Source organism: Apus apus, chromosome Z, assembly GCF_020740795.1.
Source record: "Apus apus isolate bApuApu2 chromosome Z, bApuApu2.pri.cur, whole genome shotgun sequence".
Taxonomy (NCBI): domain Eukaryota; kingdom Metazoa; phylum Chordata; class Aves; order Apodiformes; family Apodidae; genus Apus; species Apus apus.
The window spans coordinates 13642172-13666602 of record NC_067312.1 but is presented as its reverse complement, the minus strand read 5'-3'; the positions used below and the strand labels follow the sequence as shown (position 1 = coordinate 13666602).

Genomic DNA, 24431 nt, shown 5'->3' with positions numbered 1-24431 from the left:
ATTACAACAGGGTAAGGTATGTTAAGCCTAACGTTTACACAGTAAGCCCTTCTCATTGTAAAAGTGATAACCTGAGAGATTACTGTCAGTGTGCCTCAGAGCTTCTCCTCCATGCTTCTTCAGCAAGAACAATGGCACACAGCACAGCCAGCCAATGTATTATGAGGGGCTGCTACACAGTGTTTCCAAAAACCCTATTAAATCTAAAGCTGGTTGTTTTCTCTGATGAGAGATCAGTGGTTACAGATTGAAGAGAAATTAAGTACTATTTATTTGCCTTATTTAAAATACAAACATTCTGAACATCTAAGTGTTTGGATTCTCATATCAGTTCACAGTCTGAAACACACTTTCTAACAATTCATCGGTGCCTCAATCACTCCTGATTTCATTATTTTATCTGCAAAACCAGTATGTACAAACTGCTTTGAACCAAAGCCCATTATTAGGAAGTTCTCCGGCTCCAATTAGTTCTAAAGGTGAGTCAACTACATTAGTGGCTATTCTACCATCAGAGAAAATACAGCTTAAGAAAACACAGTTTAAAGATACTTTCTTGCCTATGCATATATTAGGTTCAAAATGTTCCAAAGAAACTGTCTAGTATTCCAAAAAGGTGAAGAAACAGGAAATGCCAAGGGTGGCTCCAGAAAAAAAAAATCTTCTTACTATAATTAGAAAGCAAGGACGTTTGGAGGAAAGGCTAAGAGACCTGGGGGTATTTAGTCTTGAGAAGAGACCAAGAGGAATATCTGAATGGTGGATCTCAAGAAGGGGCCAGTCCCTTCTCAGTGGTGCCCTGTGACAGGACAAGGGGAAACAGCACCAAGTTACAACACAGGAAGTTCTACTTCAAACACCTTTACTGTGAGAGTGACAGAGCACTGGAACAGGCGGCCCAGAGAGGCTGTGGAGTCCCCTTCTCTGGAGACCCATCTGGATTTGTTCCTGTGTGATCTGCCCTGGGTGTTCCTGCTGCAGCAGGGGGGTTGGACTTGATTTCAGAGGTCCTTTGAATCCCTATGATTCTATGATACACAGATAACTGCCAGAAGGAAACAGGAATCTTTGCACTCTCATGTTTTCATTATTTTTTTCTCTCCATACTTTTCAGAGTAATACTTCCAAGTAATACTGAGTCTTCTTCTGATGCTTCGCTCACTCACAAACAGCAGAGGATCCACACTCTGTTCTTACCTCAGGTACTCACTGTACTGCTGTTTTCTCATGTTACTGATCCTTAGTTGCCTAATTCACCTCTGTATCATTAAACTGCTGTGTATGACCTGTGTTATAAAAGGTCTGCTATCAAAAATCTGACTGCATGCAGTACTTCAAGATGGAGCTAGACACAATTTTGTTTCCTCATCAGAGAAGCTGGGTAATTTCATTACATTACACCACTTGGTTGCAGAGTCCATCATGAGGTTTCTCCCTAGAAGTACCAGATGCAGTTGCAGCTTCTATTAGTTCTTACACTACGAGACAACTCCCCAGAGGTAAACTAATGCAAATCGTATTAAACTACATAGAATTAAACTACAGCTGACAACTATTATTTTTGCCAGGGTCGAACTAGTTTTCACAACTATGATGTGATTTCAGCAGATGCTCATTTAAAATAACATTATAAACAGCACAGTTATAGCTCATTTAGATTTAGCAACATTCATCTTACTTTGGGGACTTAATATTTTTGCTGAAGATGCAGTGAATTAGTTGACTACTGCTCATTTTACATTCAAACACTGATTGCAGTTTCTTATTTAGACTACAAGACTTCAGGAAATCACAGAAAACTACCGTTAGGCCGTCTCATAAATTCTCTGTCTATTCAATATATCATAATTGCCTTCCCCAAGAAAAGTATTTTATGGACAGCAACTGGACTAAGCCTGATACTATTTATACCAACAATTTAGAGATAATTGAAAGGATCTGCCCTTAAAATTGCAGCTGTCAAATGTGGCAACTTTCTTTATTACTCTTATTACTTATAGGCTTACACTATCACAATATGAATGCAAACATTTATTTGATATTTTAAAAACCTATTTTTCAGAGATTATTTTTCAGAAAGGAGGAAAATATGACGTGGAGACAGCAGAGATCAGGATAAAAGCAGAAACAGAGCACAGAGGGTGAACAGGATGCCTGATCCCTGCAAGGCACCTTAGGAAGAAATATCAATTACAACATAGTACAGGTGTCTCACAGAGCAAAAACAAAACAAAAGCCCCAAACCAACTGGTTGCCCTCACCAAAGGAACTGCTAGACAAGGCAGCATTTACTCATGGAACAGAGGAGCAACTCTGAAGGACTTTGCAAAAATAAAGGCAAAGTTAAATTAAGTAATTAAAGCAAATTACTATCTTATTGGCGTAAAAGTGACCCATGTCAGAATTTTTAAGCTATTTTCTATTGAGATATGCTGTGAGGTTTAGTTTGGCATTCTTATTTCCAGGATTTCATTTTGGACAACACACACACTTCTATCCACTGAAGTCAGTCACAAAATGATCACATACTTCTATGTGACCCAGCATGTCACCTCATACACCTGCACACTCCTGTATGTCTTCTAAACAAGGCAGGGAAAGCCACGGAAAGTGAACATTTGAAGAATAAACAAGTGGCATGAAAAAGCAACTAGAAGTTTACATCTCCAGTATGTTAATATTTTCCACAGGAAAAATCAGCGAAGTTAAAAAACAATTTATTTTTCAATGGTCTTAAGGCACAGAATGTTCACAAATACCAAGACTTAAAACCGAAGAACAAGAAGGGGTTGTCTTTAAACTGATTCAGCACTCTCTGTGTCACAGTGGTCTTGTAAAATAGGCATGTGCAATTTTCAGACACTGAGGATGATTAAGCTAGTTATTTTAATTTCCATTCCTGATATTTTTGGTACTCAGTAGAAACGGTGGTAATATAATTAATGTACTTAAAGAAGTAATGTCATTGAGAAATATGTTTATTCTTATATTTAAGACAACAAGAGAAACTATGTCATGACATTCCCTTTTCAAGAGACATACATTGACTATTTGTACTGAAAAAGATTTCAAATCTGGTAGCATTGAAAGCCAGCTGATCTTTACTGATGTGTATATAGCCTGATACATAGGTTTGATTTCTCTGCAGAGAATAGCATGTTCCAAGACACCCTAAGCAACAAGTTGGTCAAAAAAAGACAGGTAAATCTCTATAAAACCAGATGACGCATGAAACTTTTTATATTTTAAGTGAAGCCTAACAAGTTAATATATGTTACAATATGGAGTTCAAATATTGAAAAATTAATCACTGTTTTTCACTTCTGCTTAGAATATTCTCAATATGAAGAACCAGAGTTCACCTCTTCCAAACAATTGCAAATTTATCTTGAAATCTAATGTTGAGATGATTTTCCTTTTCAATTGAGCCATCTACATCATCCACCACATTTATGAATAGTTTATTTTTTGAAGGAAATCTAATCTTTACCTCCTAATTTGGCTCTTTCAGTCCTGTCAACTCAGTATTTTTACAAAATTTGCTTTGTGCAAAAGTGTAGCTAGCACAACCAAAATATTTGCAAGACATTCACCCAACCTGCAGTAAATCTAAAGCAAGGCTTCAAAGTTGGCCCAGAGATTCAAGAAAATGCAGAAAATACTTCACTCATTTTTGGTAGCTTTTTTTTTGAGACAATGACTCACAGCAAAATAAGCAGGTACTCTCTGCATATTCTGAGTAAATGGACAATTTTTATTCCTTTCATTTCTGGTATTTCAAAACAGGCATGAACGAGCACAGTTTTACACCAAGGGATCAAGGAGGCTTTAAGTCCCTCTGATTAACATTGACTGATGAGAAAATGCTGAGTCTAATCCACTGTAGTAAAGCAGAAATTAAAATGTTCACAACTAGAACTAATTTAATTTTTTTTGTAGATTACTCAAAAGCCAAAGTCATCATGATTCAGCATCATAGAACAGCAGCAGAAATGTACTACTTAGAGACCCCTTTTTACTCTGCTTGCATTTGTCCTGCCATAAGATTTTGTTTGCTCTTAAACTCCAGCTATTCACCATCACCATTTGTTTCACAAGATCCAACAGCAAAACAGTGAACCATGGCAAGCAAGTCCTAGACATCTGGCTAAACTTGGAAAATAAGGGTGTCCTGTTCTGGTCCAAATATCTCTGTTTTCTAATACAGCATGGGATAGGATGCAGTCTGTGGGCCTGATCTACTTTATGTGATCAATACAATGTCACACACACCATGTTACACACATACTTCTTATCACAGAGACTGCCTCCATTTTGGGCACATGACAGATTCTTCCTCCTGGATAAGAAAAAGTCTAAAGAATTAAGTACTCCAGTATGCCAAAGCTATATGGTCAAACTCAATCAAAATATCTTTCACACTTTGTTTAATAAAATGCAGTAAAAGGGGAAAAAAAAAAAACACGGACACGGGAAGTCTCTGTTAAAAATTCAGCTGTTTTCCCACTCCTTTTAGAGATGTAAGCTGCTGCAAAAATCCTAAGTAATTTTTCCATCTTCCAAGTAATCTTCCAAAGCTGATAATACCATCTCTTAACAGGAGAGAAACAGGATCAAGGCTGTACATATAACATAAATAAATATTTTAAAATGTTTGCTTCCCTCTTTAAAGTATTAAGCCCTGCTGTTGCCTGTGCCATGGTAGGAAGAGAAGAGCTAATTCACATAAACTAGTAGAAGCAGACATTAATACAAAAATGGCCATAAAGCAGAGGACGTTGTAACAGAAATAAAGGCTCTCAGCTCCTTCTGACACATTAATTAGTCTACAAATATACACCATACTGTAAGCTATAGGGAAATATCACCTATATTGTGGAATTTGTTAAATACATGACTTAAAAAATAATATCAAGCTTTCTAGCATTTCCATGCAAACAATTCACATATTAGTGAGAACTCCAACTTTTTCTTTCATTCCAGATATAACTCTTCAGAACCAGTTATCCATGACTGAAGTTTTTGTCATGCATAGAAAAATAAGTTATATTCCTAATTTCTACAGGCCTTCCAGGATTTATTTTCTGTATTCATACTCATTACTATATGAAAGATGACCAGTATGACCTGTAGTGTAAAAGGGCCACAGCAACTGGGTCCAACCCTTATTCAAGACCTTGTGCTTCACCACAGGAGAATGTACACGTGGTCACTGCAATGAATTCAACGCATCTAAATAATCCAAATAAAAATCTTTACATAGTACTATTTAGTCTAAAAACTAGTTCCAAGCTTATTGCTAAAGAAGGCTACAGAAACTACGGAAGACACCGAGAAGTTCCAGGAAGGCTGGTACGCATCTAAGATGTTTTTACTGCCCCCTACTGCAATTTTAGGGAAGGGGGAACAAATGTATTCATGTCGGCTGGCAATAATACTTGGGTTATGGCCTGTCAAAGAAGTAAGATTATTTTTTAAGTCTAACACTGACAGCATCTCATGTAGACCAGCTCAAACCTGAGTATCAGCTAGGTAACTCGTGTATGAACTGCAATGCAGACACAACACCGCAGAATGAACCACCTGCAGCAGGGCCTTTTGCAGCCAGCCCGTGTGTGTGCAGCTGTGCTGTCCCAGGCTGCCCAGAGCACAGAGCAGTAACTTTGGGACTCCCTCACTGCTCTCCCACGGACACACAGAACACTGCTTAGTTCCATGAGCAACTGATTTCACCTTGAGAGCACACTTTACTGCAAAACACTACACATTTTTACCTAATAAACACTGGCAAATTAATTAAACCTGGAAATAAAAATGGAAGTCACAAATCACCTTCTTTCTGCTAGTAGCAAACTATGTTTTGTCTGTATCTGCTGTCTCATCAATAGTGTAAAAGTAAAGATCCAATGCTGGCAGGTCTGCTGATTGCCCATACTTAGTCCCACCTACAGAACTGTAAGTCCATGTCTGCAATCCCACTGAAGTCAACACAATTATTTATACAGAAAAGGATCTAATCCTCCAACCTCAAATACTCAACTTGAGCTAGCTATTTATTAGCTATTTGTATTAAGGTCTATTTCAGAAAAGTGAAGAGAAAGCTCGTTATCCCTACTGCATGAAGGTCATATGAGGATTATTTTTTCTATATTGGGAATTTGTTACATAATTTAGCATCTTTTTGCTACTCTTGCACATGATGCTTTTGAGCTGAAAATAACTTTTGGTTTACAAAATCGTGTTTTACTTGAAAACCAAACACTATGCCTACCTCACCTAACTTTTGACGACTACTTTAGAGCCCTCATATAACACATCTACAATGATTTTCAAGGCTGCTTCTTCCATTTTCTTCTTTCTTATATCAACTAGGTATTCCTTGAGACATTTCAAAAAGTTGTTCTACAAAAAAAACCCAGTAATTTTCAAAACTAAACTAAAATACTTGTAGTAGAATAAAGGACTGAATAGTGCACAACCAAGTGCACTCATTGGAATTTGAGTAAGAGCTTAAAATAAATTTCAGAAGACACATCTGGACCATGAAAACGGATGGTTAATAAAAATGCATATGAATGATTCCTTATGATTCTTCAGCTCCTTTGGAGAAATTAATTATTTTGGTTTATGAAAGGAAATCCAAAAAATTTTGTAACACATTCCAGTAATTTTTATTTTTATGAACATTTATCAATCCTCCACTAAAATGATTCATCAAATAAACATTTGGAATTAGTAGACAAGGTAACTTGGTAAAATACCACTGAAGATCTTAATAATTTGACAATAATTGTATGAAATACTAAAACACACAAACACAAAAAAAGCAGGAGTAAAGGAAGGAATTTCAGTATGATTGTTATGTGATCTGGATAGTGTTAGCATGAAGTATGTATAGTCCCTGTATACTGCTAAGTGCCCACCTGCAAATAAGAGATGCCACTGCAGCAGTTGTAAAACATTACATGTGGTAGCCTCACATTCATAAAAATCCAAAACCATCTTTTAAACAAACAGCAGAAATTCCAAGAGTCAACAAAATAGCTCTCCAAGGATACCACTGGAGCAGTTCGCAGTTCCAACAGTTCAACATAAATCATTTGTTAATCGAAAATCCTGTGAAGATTTGCTCTGGAAAGGACATGTTACTTACACTCTAACTTCCAATACACCCCTTCTAAATGGTTTAATCATCCCTACCTTAATTAATTCAAATACTTGTTACAATCCACTTTATTTTCCTCTTTATTCAAGCAAGAGTTGCCTACACCTCTGTTTTTCATTATTCTGTTCAGAGCATAAACAATTTTATCAAAAAGACAACACTCACATGCCAGATAGAAGAAGAGAACCTGCTATCTTCCATTTACATACTCCAATATATACTAACAGTGTTGAATACAGTGTTAGTAGTATTGCTGTTAGCTCCCTTTCCAAATTTAGAAATATATATTCTAACACTGATAGAAACAATATGCTACATGTATTTCTTTATAGAATTACTTAGGAAATTTGATGCATTTGCCAACAAAAGTATCTGACTCTGTAAGCATTTTGAATTCTCAAAGGTTTAGTTTTAGTCTCTTCACCTCCAAAGACCCTGACTTCTACTGGAAGCAAAGAAAATCTTATTTAGGATCAGATGTTCATATACCATTGCATGAACAGAATTTCCTAACCTTTCCATCTACATATTCTTGTTAAATAATACTAAAGTACTGTCTTGGGACTGAGATATGCAAGTAGAATACATGCTTAGAAAGACTTAGAATTTTTTTTCATAAGAATTTTTTTTCATAAGAAGTAGGTCTCAGAATTGTACAGCCCCAAGGTCACTCATGTCTCAAACATACCCGGCAAGAAAACAATTCTACTGTCTCTGTAAGAGCAGTGGAGGACACGAGCTTCTACAAAATCTTCATGTTATAAAGAAGCAAAAGTTCTCAGCGATCACATTTCAAGCATGGGAGCTCCACAGCCAGTGTATCTAGCCCAGAGATGAAGAACATTTTGCATGACTCTTAGCAGTTCTCTTTCCAGCTACAGAGTGGTACCAGAGGCTCCTAAAGAAGCTTTCTACAGGCTTCTCAGGTTAGGCTGACCTGATAAGGGTATCGGCTGACCTGATAAGGGTATCTAAAGGAGCTGGCAAAGAGTAAAAACAGGACATAAGATGGTCTCTAAACTTTAATAAAAAGGACAGTAGTAACAGTAATTACATTCTATATAAAATTTTATTTAATACTACTAAAATCACCTCTCTCTAATTTTTAAAGTATCTTGAAGTCAACAAATATATGGCTATTAATCTTCTCACAAAATATTTCTAGAAACAAAGTCACAGGACTAAGTATCTATCTTCAGAGGAAACATTCTGTAACAACCTCTATTCAGTCATATTACTAATTAATTAAAGAAGTATCATGTCACCAAAAAGGCATGGCATGACACACAGCAGAGAAGTCTTGGCCTTACTATGCTCTGCAGAATAGATAGAGACCTTGGAAGTACATTTGTTTTCTCTGCAGACAAACAGTAATCATGAACTGTGGGGAACTGGGTTGAAGAGGAGCAAATACCCCAGACCTTAATGCAAAAGACAAACATTCCCTAAAGGAATTAGTTACAGGCACCCTAAAACACAGTCACCACATTAGCTTCTTCTTGTACACTGTTCATATGATGCTCTCAGTTTCTTATGTTAACTTTCCCTTCCTTTCCAGCTTCTGCCTAATTCCCTCACATTCTTACACTGAGCTTTCTTATAAAAAATATATGGAGTTGATTTTGTTTTCTTTTAATTTTTGTTAAGCTTGCAAATCCTCTCTCACTTCTGAGATAATCTCTCATTATTGGCAATATCAGTAAACGGTAACAAAAATTCCATTACTTGTTTCAAGTTTAGTATGAAGAAAATATTTTCCTGAATTTTGCAGCAGAAATACTGTGAATACCTAAGAACTTACTATGCACATACATGACAAAAATATTTTCCTCCTAATTATACAGAAAGGTAACACAAAAGAAAATTGTAAACAATGGTAATTGCTACCTATTTTCATCAACATATTAATATCTAAAAGTAGCTAAAAAATAATGCCTCTCATTCTCAAACAGACACATTTCTGTCTCTATAGCACACATTAAAATGGCTTTATTCAGCTTACTTCACTTTTTCTTGTTTAGACAAAATGAACATGATTAGGTAAATAAGATTCAGCAGTAACCAGGACAGACAATCCTCAGCCTAAAATGTTATGACTCCTCAGTACAACTAAAAATTCCCATACCATTTATTTATTTTTACAACACCAGGCTTTTTATCCTGGTACCCTAGCCAAATTCTAATTGAAGCAATTACAGTCTACTTAAATTCTCCATCTAAATCAGCAGGAAATGGCTTTCTTCCATTCTGAACAAATAAGTATTACCAGTATATCCTCTAAAATTTAGAAGTGTCTCAAAACTATTCTAAAACTTGGAATACAGCTGCACTATCATTTTGGAAATACGCCCAAATCAGAGTACAGCCTTGGAGAGGCCCAAGGCTGTACTTGTTTCAGGGACATAATTACAAAATTATGAGTATCAATTTGATACTGCTGCAAGAAATAGTTCTCTATTTCAAAGAAGAACCAACTGTAACTAAGCTCCACACAGAAGATAAAGTCTTGCAAATCTGGCAAAGTCTTCCAGAAACCACCTCTATACCTGTTGCTTCAAGTGAGGCAAAGTGTCACAAGATGCTAGCACTCCATCAAGTTCTGTCAAAAATCTCAGCACATACTCTAATGACATTAGAACATTAACAAACACACTCTCTCTTACTAATGTATTTTAATAGGTGTCATCCATTACCTTGAAAAATACTTATGTCCAAGATTTAAAGCTGTCCACCCACCAACTCTGACATGACTGTTTTGCCTATTCTTCTCCAGCCAGATTTTACTTTGTTTGCACAAACTCCTAGTGCATCTTGCTAAGGCAAAAAAACTGGCAAAGACTGAACTATACCTCCTAACCTCAAAATTAACCACATGAACTACTGCCATCAGTAACAATTTGCCCTCTGAAAAACAAGCCATCTTCTCTGTAAAACATCCCGTCTTGGAAACAAAGAGATTTTCTTCAAGTTTTCCAGAAAGGCATATTTTTCAGGATAGAAACCAAATCTGAGAGTCTTCAGACTACAGCAGACTCTCTGCTTCCTCTCTCCCTTTTTCAGTGCCAATTTTCCACATGGTTGTAAGCTGACAATCAAACCAGGTTTTTACATCATTAGGAGGAAAAGCACTACAGAAAAGCACTGATTGCAGTTGAAATGGACAAGCCTTTTTTCTCACTCCCTAAGGTAATGCAAATCTTTCATATAAAACAGAAATCTGTAGCAAGAATATCAGAAGTATTAGAGAGCATTGACACCAAGTGTACCTATTGTCCTTAAAAATACTTGATATGTAAGTATTCCTTACACCATACAAATATTTGTACAAAACAAGCACTGTAAAATATTTGTATATGTAATTAAAACATACTGTGTTAAGTATGTCTTGTTAAGAATCATCACTTCTGACACAACTGGAAGCGAGTTATACCAAATAAATAAATCACTAAACATTTATTTGTTAAATGTAACTACCATCAGTATTAACACAGAATTTAATCAATCTAGAAAAATGCTTTACAACAAGCACCACAAAAACTTGAGTATATAAAGTGAATTTACATAAATTCAGAGAAAAAAAAAAGTAACTCAAGTCAAAATTCACATATATAATACAATACACATGGCTTTCCTCAAAATTTTGTTCTGTTTGTATCACATGTAAACATAAATTACAGAAATGTATAAGACTCAAAAACTAACAGTGCTGATTCAAAACATGTGACAATTAACTGTGGTTATTAATTTTACTGTAAAAACACAAATAAGGTATTAAAAATTCTCATCAAAGTTCTTAATCACCAGCTAGTCCTTCCACCTGATGATTATTCAGTAAAATACCCCATGAGAGCTGTGTGGTCCTGGGCCTATCCTGGACCTCACAGCAAACAATTTTATCAAATGTCTCTATTAAGTCTCTCATAAGAAAGTAGGAACAACTGAACAATCAAGAACAATGGTGGGAAAATAATGTTCCTCTAATGAAAACAACATATAAAGTCAGGCTTGAGAGACAGTAGCTACCAGTATTTCAATGCATTTTATCTCTTTTACAAAGTTCACAAGACTTCAGATTACAGAACTGCAACTCCTGTAAGTGTTAAAGAAAAATTTGTTTCCTTCAGGGTCAAAAATTTAGATACTTGTGTGTTAAAGAAGTTACTTCAACAGCAAAATATGATAACAAAAGAGAGACAGTCTCATAGTACATCTGGAAACAAAAGAATTATTCAATGGAGCTTTCCATTTCTCCTCTCCCAGTTCTGCCCCCATGCATACCAACCACAGCCTGATGTACAAGCAAGAAACAGGAATCACAGAGTTCTCATAACAGCAACACCTGCCTTCCTTGGGGCTCACAGGATCATACTGTGATCACCAATCGATCAACAGGAAATCAGGAAAGCACAGCTGCTTCCTGATTCCCTTCACAGGAAAGAAAATAACTGAGTTCATGAGCAGGAGTAAGGGGAGGCTCTAGACCCCAAAGGCCTCTGGCATCCACACTGACACAAAATCTTCCCAGTTATAAATTAACTGTTTAGACTGAAAACCCACAAGTCTCATATTTCTGCTGCTCTGCTTATTCTCAACCAAATCTATTCTAGACTGTTTTGTAACTATTGTCTTAAGTTCAGACAAACTTAAATCACACCAGTCTGCAAGTTACCTTTCTGTCTGAAACTTTTCACTGGGGTCTTGTAAGTCTGGTTTCCAGTAACTCCACTTTAAAGAGCCAACTGTAGCATTATTAAAATACATAAAGAAATTGATTCTGCAATCTTGCTAGAAATTAAAACAGTAAACTAGAAAACCAATTGACTACTAAGAAAGAGAAGTTGAAGTAGAATTAGCTGTTTCCAAGCATTCTCTTCCCCTTGGCATTCTAGACAAGCTTACAGAACTAAGGTAAGAGTTTTGCCAAAAAAGATGCCCACTGTCCTTCAGAGAAAGACAATGAAAAAAAAAAATATTTAGTGCTCAGAATTCATAAACCTGAGAGGCATACAAGCAATTATATTAAAAAATACTAAAATCCATATCTCGTTGGCACATTACAGACATCGAGTTAAAGAAACAATCCAGTTCCTTTTCCTAAAATTATTTATACATATAACAGACTGCATTTTAGATATCTCAGTGCACAAAGCACTACTAAGGTGAAGCTATCTTTGATGAAAATCAACAGAAAATAGGTACACAGGACACTATGGCACAGAGGGACATACATATTGCCTCCAAAAAGATACAGTTTTACCACTTAGGAGATGTAATGCATCCTACAATTTCTACTTTTTAGGTAATACTGTTCTCCCACACTGATGTGCTACATAAATAAGTGCTCAGAATTTACTTACTTTCTCCTACAAAACCTCATTTATTCCATAAATATGAATAAAGGAAGAAGTCTGCTACAACTTGGCACTAATCTATAGTTTGAACATTATTACATTTAGAAACACATATAGCACTCACTAGGGAGATGAAAGAGATGCTTGTGCCATAAACTAGAAGAGCAGTATATGTAGGACTCTTGATTCACATGAGTCTAATAAAATTACTCAACTAAAACTACTCAACAAAAGAGTTGTCAAAGGATGCCAGCCTTCCACTTACGATGCAATAAGACAGATGTAAGATATTAGTGTATTTCTATTATAGCTTACTTGACCAATGTAGTGAAACTTTCTTTGATGCAATTGAATAATTTTGCTAGCTCAGGGTAAGAAGGCAAGACCAGTGCCAACACACATAATTGAAAAGTATATATATTTTTCACTTCAGAATGGAATTACAGCAGCTAAATATATAATGTTTTTTGCTAACTGCAGAAAGTGACATCTCTAACAGACCATGGAAACAGCGGAAAAGTGTTCCCAAATTTTAATCCAGGCATACTACAAAATTATGGTCAAACCACAAGCTACTTGTATCAATTCTCATTTGAAAAGGAAAATCCAAGTAATTCTTGGCATACGTTACATGAAAGATTTAGGTATATAAAATAAGCCACCATTATTTAGCTAATCTGCTAAGAGTGAGTTTTAAGCAAAATTCTCTATTGTTTTCCAACACACGCAAATTTCTCTTAATTATTAGGAAGAACTATCTGGAGATAACTCAGTTTAGAAATCAACTTACTTCCCTAAGATTCTGACAGGAAGGCATTCCATAGAAATATAACTTCCTTCTTTTTTTCTTTTTCCGTAAGACAACTGCTGCCTATAATTCTGGTGTTTTCAATCTCCATTGTTTAAAAAAACAAGTAAGGACATGATATGGAAATGAAGCAACAAACAATGAAGTAAGTACAGAAAAGACCGGGACGAATAGCTACAAGAGATTACTGATGCAAAGCTTTGTGCAATATTTCAAAGAAATATTAGCAGATATGAGGCTTAACCTTGGTTTTAGTTGCCAGGATATAATATAATTTCAAATTTATATTGTTTTATTTTAGTAAATACTTTGAGCACATCTAAACACTTTTACTCTCCTAAAGATTAAAGATACATGGCAGAACTTGATTCTGAAGTCTGACTGCTTCTCTCTGTGTGGCTTCAATTATTCAGTGCTATAAGGCAGGTATAAGCTTCACAAGTGCCAACAGCAGAGCAAGAGATTTTTTTTTTATAGGAAAAGAAATGGGGACTCCTAGAGAGAGCTGTGATTTAGAGGGGCACTATGATAACACTCCAAAAAAAGAACTAAATACCTGTGCAGAAAAAGCATGTATTTTTTGAGATTTATCACTTCCTACTACATTAATGCACAAAGTTAGCAAGTATTAACACATACTTTCAGAAGTTGTTGCTCTTTTTGCAACATATTGTGAGGTTTTATTCCAAAATGACAAGCATCTGGATGCACCACAACTTTGTGTATACACTAACACTCTGCATGATACAGAAATAGGTTGAAAAGTATTTAGCAACAAAACAAGAGCAAGATTAATCATTTCTTTCAGCATCAATAAATGTAAGTACTTTTTAAATCAGGAGCTATTGTTATGATTAACTTTAGGAGAGATTCATGTTTGAAAAAATTTCTTGATGAAGCACTGCATTTTAAGATTTTATCGTGAGTTGAAAATGTATGAACAAGCAGAACCTGAGATAGGAAAACACATGAAAATTGGCAGAAAAGTAATGACTTCAACAGACACGATCCACAGCAACTGAAATCTGCAGAGTCCATGGCACCCTCAGGAACATGAACTCACTCCACAATGCCCAAAAAGCCACAAGTCATGAGAAATCCTAATACAGATCAATAGTAAGCTGAAAGTTAACTTAAGGTTTACAACATTCTCAAGGAAAGTTTGGTATTTAGTTGCAGTTGGTTCTCTTAAGACAGGAAAAGTAATGCGGAGTACAGATGAAATCACAGGACTTATGGCACTACAATGTACAGTATGACAATTAAAGAAATCCATAGGCAACAGTGAATCCAAGCAGATCAGATAAAGTAATAAAAACCACTAAGGTATGAGAATTTCCAATTACTTAACCCCTGGGAAAAAAAAAAATATTCAAAATTGTGATTTTACAAGGTAAAGCTTGCCTTAAAAATCAGTTATGTCACTGCTTAAGAAGTTCCTCCTCATTCTGAGTAGTCTAAACTCATGCTTAAAAGTTCACAAGATGCAAAAGAAGAGATTATACAGGAAAATTATAAACTAGACACCCAGTCAAAACTGCAAAGGAATTGACAAGAAATCTTTGAGACACCTGAGAATTTGTTTCTTAGGATTATTTGTGTAGCAGGACATAAGAGTTTTCTCTGAAACCAAATGGCTCAAACCAGCGCAAGTAAGGCTGTTTTACAGGACTTCTATCTTTGTTGCTACAAAACAACATGGAAATTATCATACAAAATCTACTGCCACAAAATACTAAATCCAAGAAGTTTTGGAGAACAAACATCAAACCATTAAACTTTTAACTAGAAATAGATTTGTCAATTCCGCATCTGTGATATTCAACTTAGGTTGTTCAGGGGTTTCTTGCTTTTAATATAGATAGAACAGACAATCTATATTGTGTCTAACAACTGGTTTGGCACTTCTTTATATTTAGAAAAAAAACACAACAAACAACCCTCTGTTGCCACAGTTCATTTCCTTAGAACAGTTTTGGCACAATTGTTCTTCCTAGATTCAAACCCACCTCTACTTGCTCTTTCTTGTAAAAAATGCTACACATGCGTTTGGAAAAAAACAGAAAAAAATTATATAAGCTATTTTTTTAATGTTGTTCATAATGTGAAAACAAAAAAGAGTAAACAATATATATATCAATGATTAATTTTTCTTGAGATTCACATGCCTACATTTGTTAAAACCCTGGTATTTTTAAATGAAAATAATTATTTGCTTTTGTTCAATAAGCATTAGAAAAATAAAATACCTACATTTCAAACAAAAGTCATACTTCACCTGCAAAATTCAATCATAAAGGAAAAAGCACACATACAAATTAGAGTCCACTTAAAGCATTAAAAGATTAAAGAGGAACAAAATACTTACATTATCTTCCTCCTCTGTATCATCATTGTCATTATCATCGTCACTATCCTTGAACCCAGGCGGAAGTGGTGGACCGATGAATTCGTCATCATCATCATCTGTGTCCTCAGCTGGACCCTGGGCCGAAGATTGGCATTGCACAGAAGGACCAGTTACCTCTTCCTCTGAGCTATCTTCACTTTCACTACAGGTTGCCTGTCTGCATGGAAAATTTTTTTTAATTACTATTTGAAGGACACTGGCAGTTCTGTAGGAATTTTCAGATAACAGATGTTTAGCGCTGTAGCAGATTTGTAAACACTGAAATTAGCGGTAGAACGTACAGTAATTTGTACTAACAGAGGGCAGGCCCACCATCATCTTGAAAGCATAAACAAAGCTTTAAAGAAAGGAATACCACAGTGACAGGCAGTTCAAGTAACAGGAAAAAATAAAACAAAGAAAAAGTTAAGTGGGCTGTAAAAACAACAGTACCATGTTACTAGTATGGATTTCAACACTGCTTAGAAGCCAACAGAAAATATTGCAATGGAGCATTTTCAGGACTCTGCCGCAAGGTGCAGGTTGTGCAGATGCTCTACACCTCTGCTGGCTGGGTGGAGCTCAAAACAGTAATGGCCCAGGCTCATAACCAGACTAAGAACACAAAGCATGGCATTTGCTTTATAATGCTCCAAAAGAATAACAGGGAGTCAGGCACTTTTGACCAAATAATTGATAATGCTGCAAATCTAGATTATAAAAGTTATATTAAGTTGAAATTTTGCTATTGTCCAAATCAATTGTATGAACATACTATTTTTAGCACTGGAAAATTTTTTAAAAGTAAGTAGAGCTATCTAGTCCACATTCATCCTATTTATTTAAAATAAATGTGCTCCCTCTGCTGGTAGTTATTAAGTAAGCAGCATGCTAACTGGCAGAAGGTCTAAAAGCAGTACGCAGAAAACTGGCTTTTGACTACATACAGTGTGTCATTACAGTGATACATGGCAAGGAAAAGCAGCTGTTCCTTTCAGATTCAGTGAGGTAAGATCAAATTGAAAGGCTAGGTTTGGAAGCTTGCATTTTAAGAGAGTGTATGTGAGTTTTTAAGTGAGCAGACTGCAAAAGACAGTTTAAGAAAGAAAATTTAAAACAAAGACTAAAGAGAAGTATAATGGTGGGTTTTTTTAATTTAGGTTATGATTTTAAAACTACAATAAAAACACACAAGTTCAAAATTATAATAAAGGATTAAGAAAACACGTTCTAAACTATGTAATTCTGTCAAGAGAATGCAGCCTTACTCACTCCCCCAAACACTACACCAACCAGGTAGTAAGACTACACAGCCAGTATCTGTGTTGGATAGGCAATTGAAATTCTGTTTCAGGACAAAATCAAAAGAAACTATAACCAACACAAATTTGGTCCTCATATTACAGTGATGAGAAGTGCTTGCATGCCTAAGAAGTTTGTCTGATTTTCCCAGATATATTTAGTACCCTAATAAAAGGTACCAAGGTAATACTCATTATACAAACTTTGTTTTGCATAGTGATGAGAGACATTTAAAGACCCAGATCAGGGCATGATTACCTAATAGACCAAACATAAATAGAAAGAACTCCTCTTACTCTACAACGAAGCATTTATTAACTTTTTTACCAAAAGGAAGTTTTTCCAGCATGTGAGGAAAGGCTTGAGACCTTTGAAGGTCTTAAAGTTAGTTCCCCCAAAACTAACAACGTTACAATACTACATGCAAAATACTTGTGTTTTAAGAGTTGATACACACTCCCAGACTAGCAAACCACATGTCTTTTCCCCAAAAGCCAAACTGTTTAATTAGTTTTGCAATGGAACCAAATATACACTCTAGCTGCCAGTGAGGAAAAACTTAGGTAGGATAATGATTCAAGGAGGCTTTTCCAATCCTGGAGTCCTAGATTTTCACATCTTTCTATAGACATCCAATAACAACACCTAGCTTCCTTCTTAATTATCTATCCTTATCATTCCTTCTTTTGCTAGGAAGGATAAATTGATCAAATCAAGCATTTCAGTATTTTGAGGAGCACTATAATCAGTCCCCATGTGAAATGGCCAGAATTGCAGTGTTATTTTCCACCACACTCCAAGCTTGGTAGTGACAGCCAAGTGCTACTGCTACTGGTATCCTCTCTCCTAATTGGAAAAAAGTGAAATGCAGTATCCTAAAGTAGCCAGACCAAAAGCCCATCTACCCTTCTGACAGCAACCAGGAACGGTGCTGACAGAAAGGACAAAACAAGTGGCGTTTCCTTCAACTTTCAGCCTTTCAGTTCTACTCTACTAGTGAAGCTGCAAAGAAACAATTGAACCAGTTTGCCAGCCCCTTTACCAGGATTCAGAAGAGTGTAAGGAATTGTTTCTTGCTTTGCCTTATAACTTCCCTCAGTAAGTGAAACAAATGAGAAAAAAAAATGAGCTGCATCAGACAAGGCACACAGACAAGGGAAATAACAAAAGCTATTTTGTTATCATCATCATCATCATTATTATTATTATTATTATTATTATTATTATTATTATTATTATTATATTATGGATAAATGTAGAAGTATCTTAACTACTGATAAGTATTTCTCTACAACAAAGTAACTCAAAAGCAAAAAATAATCAGCAGCTGTACTTCACATCTTTCTGGAGTCAGCAACCCCTTTTTAACAATTAAAAAAATAGTATGAAGGCTACTATGATAACTGAAAGTATTTGGAGATTTTAAAAAAGTAAGACTCAGGAGACTGTTGTCATTTTCAGAGAAGAGAACAAGCTATATGTATATGAGATCAGTTTATAGTAACTAAAATCTACATTATAAAAAAGAACTACTGACAGTCCTGTATTTTGGACTTAAATTGCCAGTTGTAGGATTGTTCCTCTGAATTAAGACTGATTCACAATGGCAAGACTCCTCAACTAGCTTCCTGGTTTTAGCACTATGTACTAAGCTACGTATTCTATTTTACAAGGCAATATAAACCTTTCAGGAGAGCTTTTCATGTTATGCCCTCTCTTCTCAATGCTTAGTAAAAACAAGAGAAAAACCAAGAAAACTTGGTATCAGCAGAACTCTGGTGAGTTACCAGAGCCTACCTAACAACTCAGAATACTTGAAAAGTATTCAAGTCCCAGGAGTTCCCTTCTGTCAGGTCCATTAGTGAAATGAGATAATTAGGGAAAGGCTTTTCATCTAAGGTGGACTGCTTTCCACCTTACCATTTATTTTCATTGTTTCTGCATATTGAAGTCACCTGTATACAGCACACAATCACACTACATTTAAGCTCCCGTGACCCTTCATTATTTCACCAGATAGGTATCCAAGGCCACCAAAAGCAAATGGGAGAACAGAATATTCTTTCTGCAGGCATGAGACAAACACAGGATCTACAGGGTAGTATATTGTGCAACGAGTTACTTCAGTGACAGCGCACAAGTCACTTGGGTTTTCCATAGAGCAACAGGCACAACGTAACTTTTGTACCAGAAATTTTTTCACAGACTGAAATACTAAAAGTCTGTCAGTAATTACCCACCACACAGAGACCCTGTCAGCCAATTAGATACATATACATAGGTCTACTCAAGACTCCTATGTGTTTTTAGACCTCCACACGTACGGAAACGTAAACGTTTATAGTGCACTGGACACTCACACAATGGATTGGTGTGCCCCCATTACCTTCAGCTACTTCTGATTTTCCAGCATTTCAGAATTTAAACTCTGAAAGCAGTAGCACTTATTGCTTGTCAATAACAAACAGATTTTGGCAAGTTTGAGAGTTACTTTCAGACTGAAGTCAAAATGAAATACTTCTTCCAGCCCAACATTACCCTGTACAATGTGCATACAGAGGTTCTTCACCTCTTTTGATGTATCTTTCAGCAGGCACGAGCAAGTATATTCTAACTACAAGTGGGAACAATAGCTGCTCATTAAGTTAGCACATGTAGTCATTATATTTGCCCCAATATTTTGGAAAAAACACAGATAACAACATAGTTACATACTTCAGATAACATAGACATGTTCACACAAGTTTAATAACACTCATGGTTTAAAAAAACAAACAAACAAACAAACAAAAAAACCTCTTCAGATCAAAAAGCTGTTACATAGAATCTCCCACCATATCTGAGTACCTTTGGGTTAATGTGGACCCAGCTCCTGTTGCACTGGACACTGAAGCTGATGAATTGGCGCATGGACTTCTAGACTCCTTTACAGCCTGGTCTTCCTTCTCTCTTTCACGAGCCTCTGAATACAGAGAGCACATCAATTACAAATAATCGAGACTTTGAGAAAATAATAAAATTAGAGGCTTGCTGAGGACAGTGGAACAATTTTATTCATTTCTATACCTAAATAAAATACTTGAAAAGGTAACAGCAAATAAAGAATTTCGCCTGGAGATAGATTATTTTTCCACATAAACTAAATTTCCATTGCTACTGCAATGATCATTCAGAAAAACAAAATACCACAGGGTCAGTGCAAACACCTTCTAGCTGTTGGTTTGTAAACACACTATCAAAAATATGTCGATGATACAAAGATAGTGATATTTCAATAATGTCAACACTTTACTGAAACATTATGATGACTTCAGAGACACTTTAGACACAACCCCAAGGCGGAAAAACAAGGCTCGTTTTGAAAGGCGGGGGCTGTGACTTCACTCGCATTTCTTACCCAAGACCTTCCTGCTCCTCTCCACTGCCGTTCTCCTCGTCTGCTCAAACATGGCTTCGAGGTCGAACGTACGAGCTTTCTTCCCTGAGAACGATGAAAAACGACACTGGAACCCGGACTGAGGGCGGCACGGGCCCCCCGGCGGCTCCAGACGCGTTCCCACCTCCACCCGCCGGCCTCTCCCGGGGCTGCCCAGGCAGCACCCCCTGCCCCGCAGCCAGCCGGCCCCGCGCCCCCCGGCCCGCACCGCCACGCACCGAAGCCGGAGAAGCCCATGGTGGCCGCCAGCTCCGGGTCGGGTGCCCCCAGCATCTCAGCGCCTGCAAGGAGAGGGGAAAGAAAGAAAGAAAAGAAAAAAAAAAAAAAGAGAGAGAAAACAACACAGGGGGATCAGCTGGAGCCGCGGGGGGGGGCCGGGCCGGGCCCGTCCCGCACCGCCCGGCCGCTCACCGTCCTCCGCCACCGGCTCCATGCTGCGGCTGCCCCGGAACTACAACAGCCGCCGGCAGGAAGGGCCGGGCGGCCCGTCCCACCCCGCGGCCCGGGCGCGGCACCGCCTGCGCTCGTCGCACGCCTGACATCCGCCCGCCCCGCAACCGCCCCGCAGCCGTTCCCCCCGCTCCGCAGCCATCCCCCGGCCCCGCAGCCATCCCCCCGCTCCGCAGCCATCCCCCGGCCCCGCAGCCATCCCCCCGCCCCGCAGCCATCCCCCCCGCCCCGCAGCCATCCCCCCGCTCCGCAGCCATCCCCCGGCCCCGCAGCCATCCTGCCGCCCCGCAGCCGTTCCCCCCGCCCCGCAGCCGTTCCCCCCGCCCCGCAGCCATCCCCCCGCTCCGCAGCCATCCCCCGGCCCCGCAGCCATCCCCCCGCCCCGCAGCCATCCCCCCGCCCCGCAGCCATCCGCCGGGAGGGCTCGGCCGGCTCCTCACGGAATCACGGAACATCTGGAGTCGGAAGGGACCCACCAGGGTCACCGCTCCTCGCTGCATATACCTGAAATAAAACCGGGTGAAGCGTCGTCCAAGAGCCTTCCTGGGCTCTGACAGCACCCTGGTGCCGTGACCGCTGTTCGGGGGGAGCTGGTTCCAGCGACGCGCTGCCCTCCCAGGTGAAACAGAACTTCGGAGCTTCCAAACCCCCTTGCTTTCTAACACTCCTCACCACAGTGGGAGGCTGGGTGCGGCTGGGTAAGGATTCCGAGATCCAGACCCAATAACAGCAAACAAGCCTCAGGCCAACCTGAGAAGGTATCTACGAATGCAAACAAATACTTGTATCCGTTTTGCCGCGGGGAGGCCGAGCAGCTGAAGTGGTGTTATCACCCCCTCCACTCCTCAGGTCCTTATCGGTGTCTCAGTTTTCTCAGGAAGGCCTTTTGGGATGCAAACGAGAGGAGTTACAATAGAGCTTTGACACATATTCCCGCCTGAGGGCTGGTTCCTCACACCACCCTATGGCTCAAACATCAGTGTGTCTGTAGGCGCCCAGGGTCTTAGAAGACTTGATGTTATCACAACCTACAGGATGCTTGGCATAGTTGACTGATAGTTTCACAAAGCACCTTGTTTTGAAAGCAACCCTTAGTGTAGCAAATTCATTATTTTAGTAAACTTTTATTAGGCCATATTTCTATTGAATTTACTAACAAATATTCTATGATGTATCAATCCCCCCTTTTCTTTAAACTTTGTAAATTCCTTTACAAAGATTCTAGATCATTATATTTCATTACTTTAGGCAAGGCCCGAATTCTTAAAGTCAGTTTCTTTAGCTTATACCATAAAAGGCAATTAACGACCGTCAGTATAATCACAAACATCAATAGTATCAAAAGTGGGTGAATTAAAACATTTAAAGTTCTTTCTGCAGAGGGTGAGTATCCTGAAATGATATCCCACCAATGATGGGGGGTTTCAGATTCAATTTGACTAGACAGACCAATAAGTTTGTCTTTGGCTGTTACTGTTTTAATGACAGACTCAGCCAAGGTTTTATTCTGCTTCCTTAAATGCTCTTGAAGTTCTTGAGACTGGTTCAATATCTCATTTAATTTCCCCAAAGATAAGCTTGCATGACTTACGTTCAAGCTTTCCTAGTGCCAAAACATTGCCACCTGTTCCTCTGTATATGCAAAAATAAGTATGTTTGTCCGTGCCAGGTTAAATGGGTTATATTTCTGAGACACCCTACAAGCAGGGTAGTCATTCCATATTCTTAAACTACTGATTGTTAGTTCAATAGGGAGGGCTTGATCCCACCCTAAATGTATTTATCAAATGATTAGCCTTTTCCACTTGCCCACTTGTTTGCAGGTGGTAAGCTGTGTACAATTTCCAATTAATTTCTAAGAATTTACTAACTTGATGAACCACTTGTGACACAATGTGTGTTCCCCTATCAGAGGAGATCACCTCTGGCACTCCAAACCTAGGAGTAATTTCTTGCAATAAATTTTTTGTAACTTATCAGGCCTTGTTGATTCTACAGGGGAAGGCTTCAGGCCATCCTGAAATGGTATGAATATCCCTGCCCTTTCTAGGGAATTCTGAAAAAACTATCTGCCAGTTTTGGCCTGGAACATTCCCTTTATCAATACTTCCAAATTTTATTCGATTCTCCACCTTTGGATTTTTTATTTTTTTTTTAACAGATTTCACATCTATCAACCATACTCTTCACAGTTTGAAACTGATTCCTGGCTACTATTTGTTTTGTGAGAGAATTGTACAAAGCTCCAGTTTCCCGATGTGTCTTGTCATGCTCGGTTTTTACCAGTTTCCATAACACCCTGAAAGAAACCACTATTCTGTTATCTCTCAATTTTGCCCAACCTGTTGATTCAATCTCTGCTTCCAAATCTTTGATTAATTTAAGATCCCTTTCATCATAATTAACTGAATCAGCTAGTGTCAAAGTTTTCTCAGGAAATCAGACTTAATACCTCACCTTGTTCCGCTGCCCCTTTTTTTCATAGTCTGCCAATTGATTTCCCACCTCCTGGACAGTGTTACCTTTCTGGTGTCCTTTGCAGTGCGTAATAGCAACGGCTGAAGGCAATTGTACAGCCTCCAAAAGTCTCAGAATCATGTCAGCATGCTTGACGTGTTTTCCTAGCGTCGTCAAAATTCCTTATTCCTTCCAAGTAGCTCCGTGAGCGTGAACTACACCAAAGCCATATCTTGAATCTGTCCAGATACTCACTCTTAGACCTTTAGCAAGCTCCAGTGCTCTCACTAGAGCAATTATTTCAGCTCGCTGTGCAGATGTATCCTTAGGGAGGGACTCTGCTTCCACCACGCGATCCGTGGTGGTTACAGCATATCCTGCCATGTGGACTCATCTTCTACAACACTGCTCCTGTCGGTGTACCAAGTGTGTTCAGCTTCCTCCAGTGGTTCCTCCTTCAAGTCAGATCTGCTTGCATACACTGTCTCAATAGTCTCTATGCAGTCATGTGTGATGGCTTCCATTTCCTGCTTATCACTCAGAAAAGAAGCAAGATTAATGATGGCAGATGTAGTAATTTCAACATCATCTTGTTCCATTAGGACTGCTTGGTGCTTAAGGAACCTTGATGGTGAGAGCCAATACCCCCCTTTCTGTTCCAGAACAGAGGTTACTGCATGGGAAGTATGCACAACCATCTTTTGTCCCAAAGTGAACTTCCGGGCTTCTTGAATATTCAGAACAACAGCAGCCACTGCCCGAAGGCATCCTGGCCATCCTTTACTAACTGTATCCAGTTGTTTGGAGATGTATGCTACTGCTCGCTTATAGGGACCCAGCTTCTGGGCCAGAATTCCCAAAGCCACCCCCTGCTTTTCATATGAGAACAGCAAGAAGGGCTTGGTTATGTTGGGCAGACCCAAAGCCGGTGCCCTCATTAGCTCTTGTTTCAATTCTTTGCATGCCCTCCTAGCTTCACCAGTCTGTATTAATTGTGTCTGGCTATTTTTCACTAACTCATATAGAGGTTTAGCCATTAATCCATAATTATGGATCCATAGTCGGCACCAACC

At 38.2% G+C, this 24431-nt stretch overlaps 1 protein-coding gene across 3 annotated transcripts in view; it reads right to left on the bottom strand.

Annotated features, from left to right (window-relative positions):
- Positions 1 to 21450, bottom strand: part of WDR70 (WD repeat domain 70) — a 122594-nt gene extending 101144 nt beyond the window's left edge. Inside the window, exons 1-5 of one of the 3 annotated variants that reach the window (XM_051643344.1) lie at positions 21406 to 21450; positions 20670 to 20732; positions 20413 to 20496; positions 19863 to 19977; positions 15693 to 15891 (exon numbers count right to left, since the gene is read on the bottom strand). In XM_051643344.1, the coding sequence (XP_051499304.1) occupies positions 15693 to 15891; positions 19863 to 19977; positions 20413 to 20496; positions 20670 to 20724 (453 nt within the window). In that variant the 5' untranslated portion in view covers positions 20725 to 20732; positions 21406 to 21450. Of the gene's footprint in view, positions 1 to 15692; positions 15892 to 19862; positions 19978 to 20412; positions 20497 to 20669; positions 20733 to 20862; positions 20914 to 21341; positions 21370 to 21405 lie in introns of those variants that run through there. The other 2 variants (XM_051643342.1, XM_051643341.1) reach the window with 2 other exon arrangements.
- Between the last annotated feature and the right edge of the window lie 2981 nt (positions 21451 to 24431).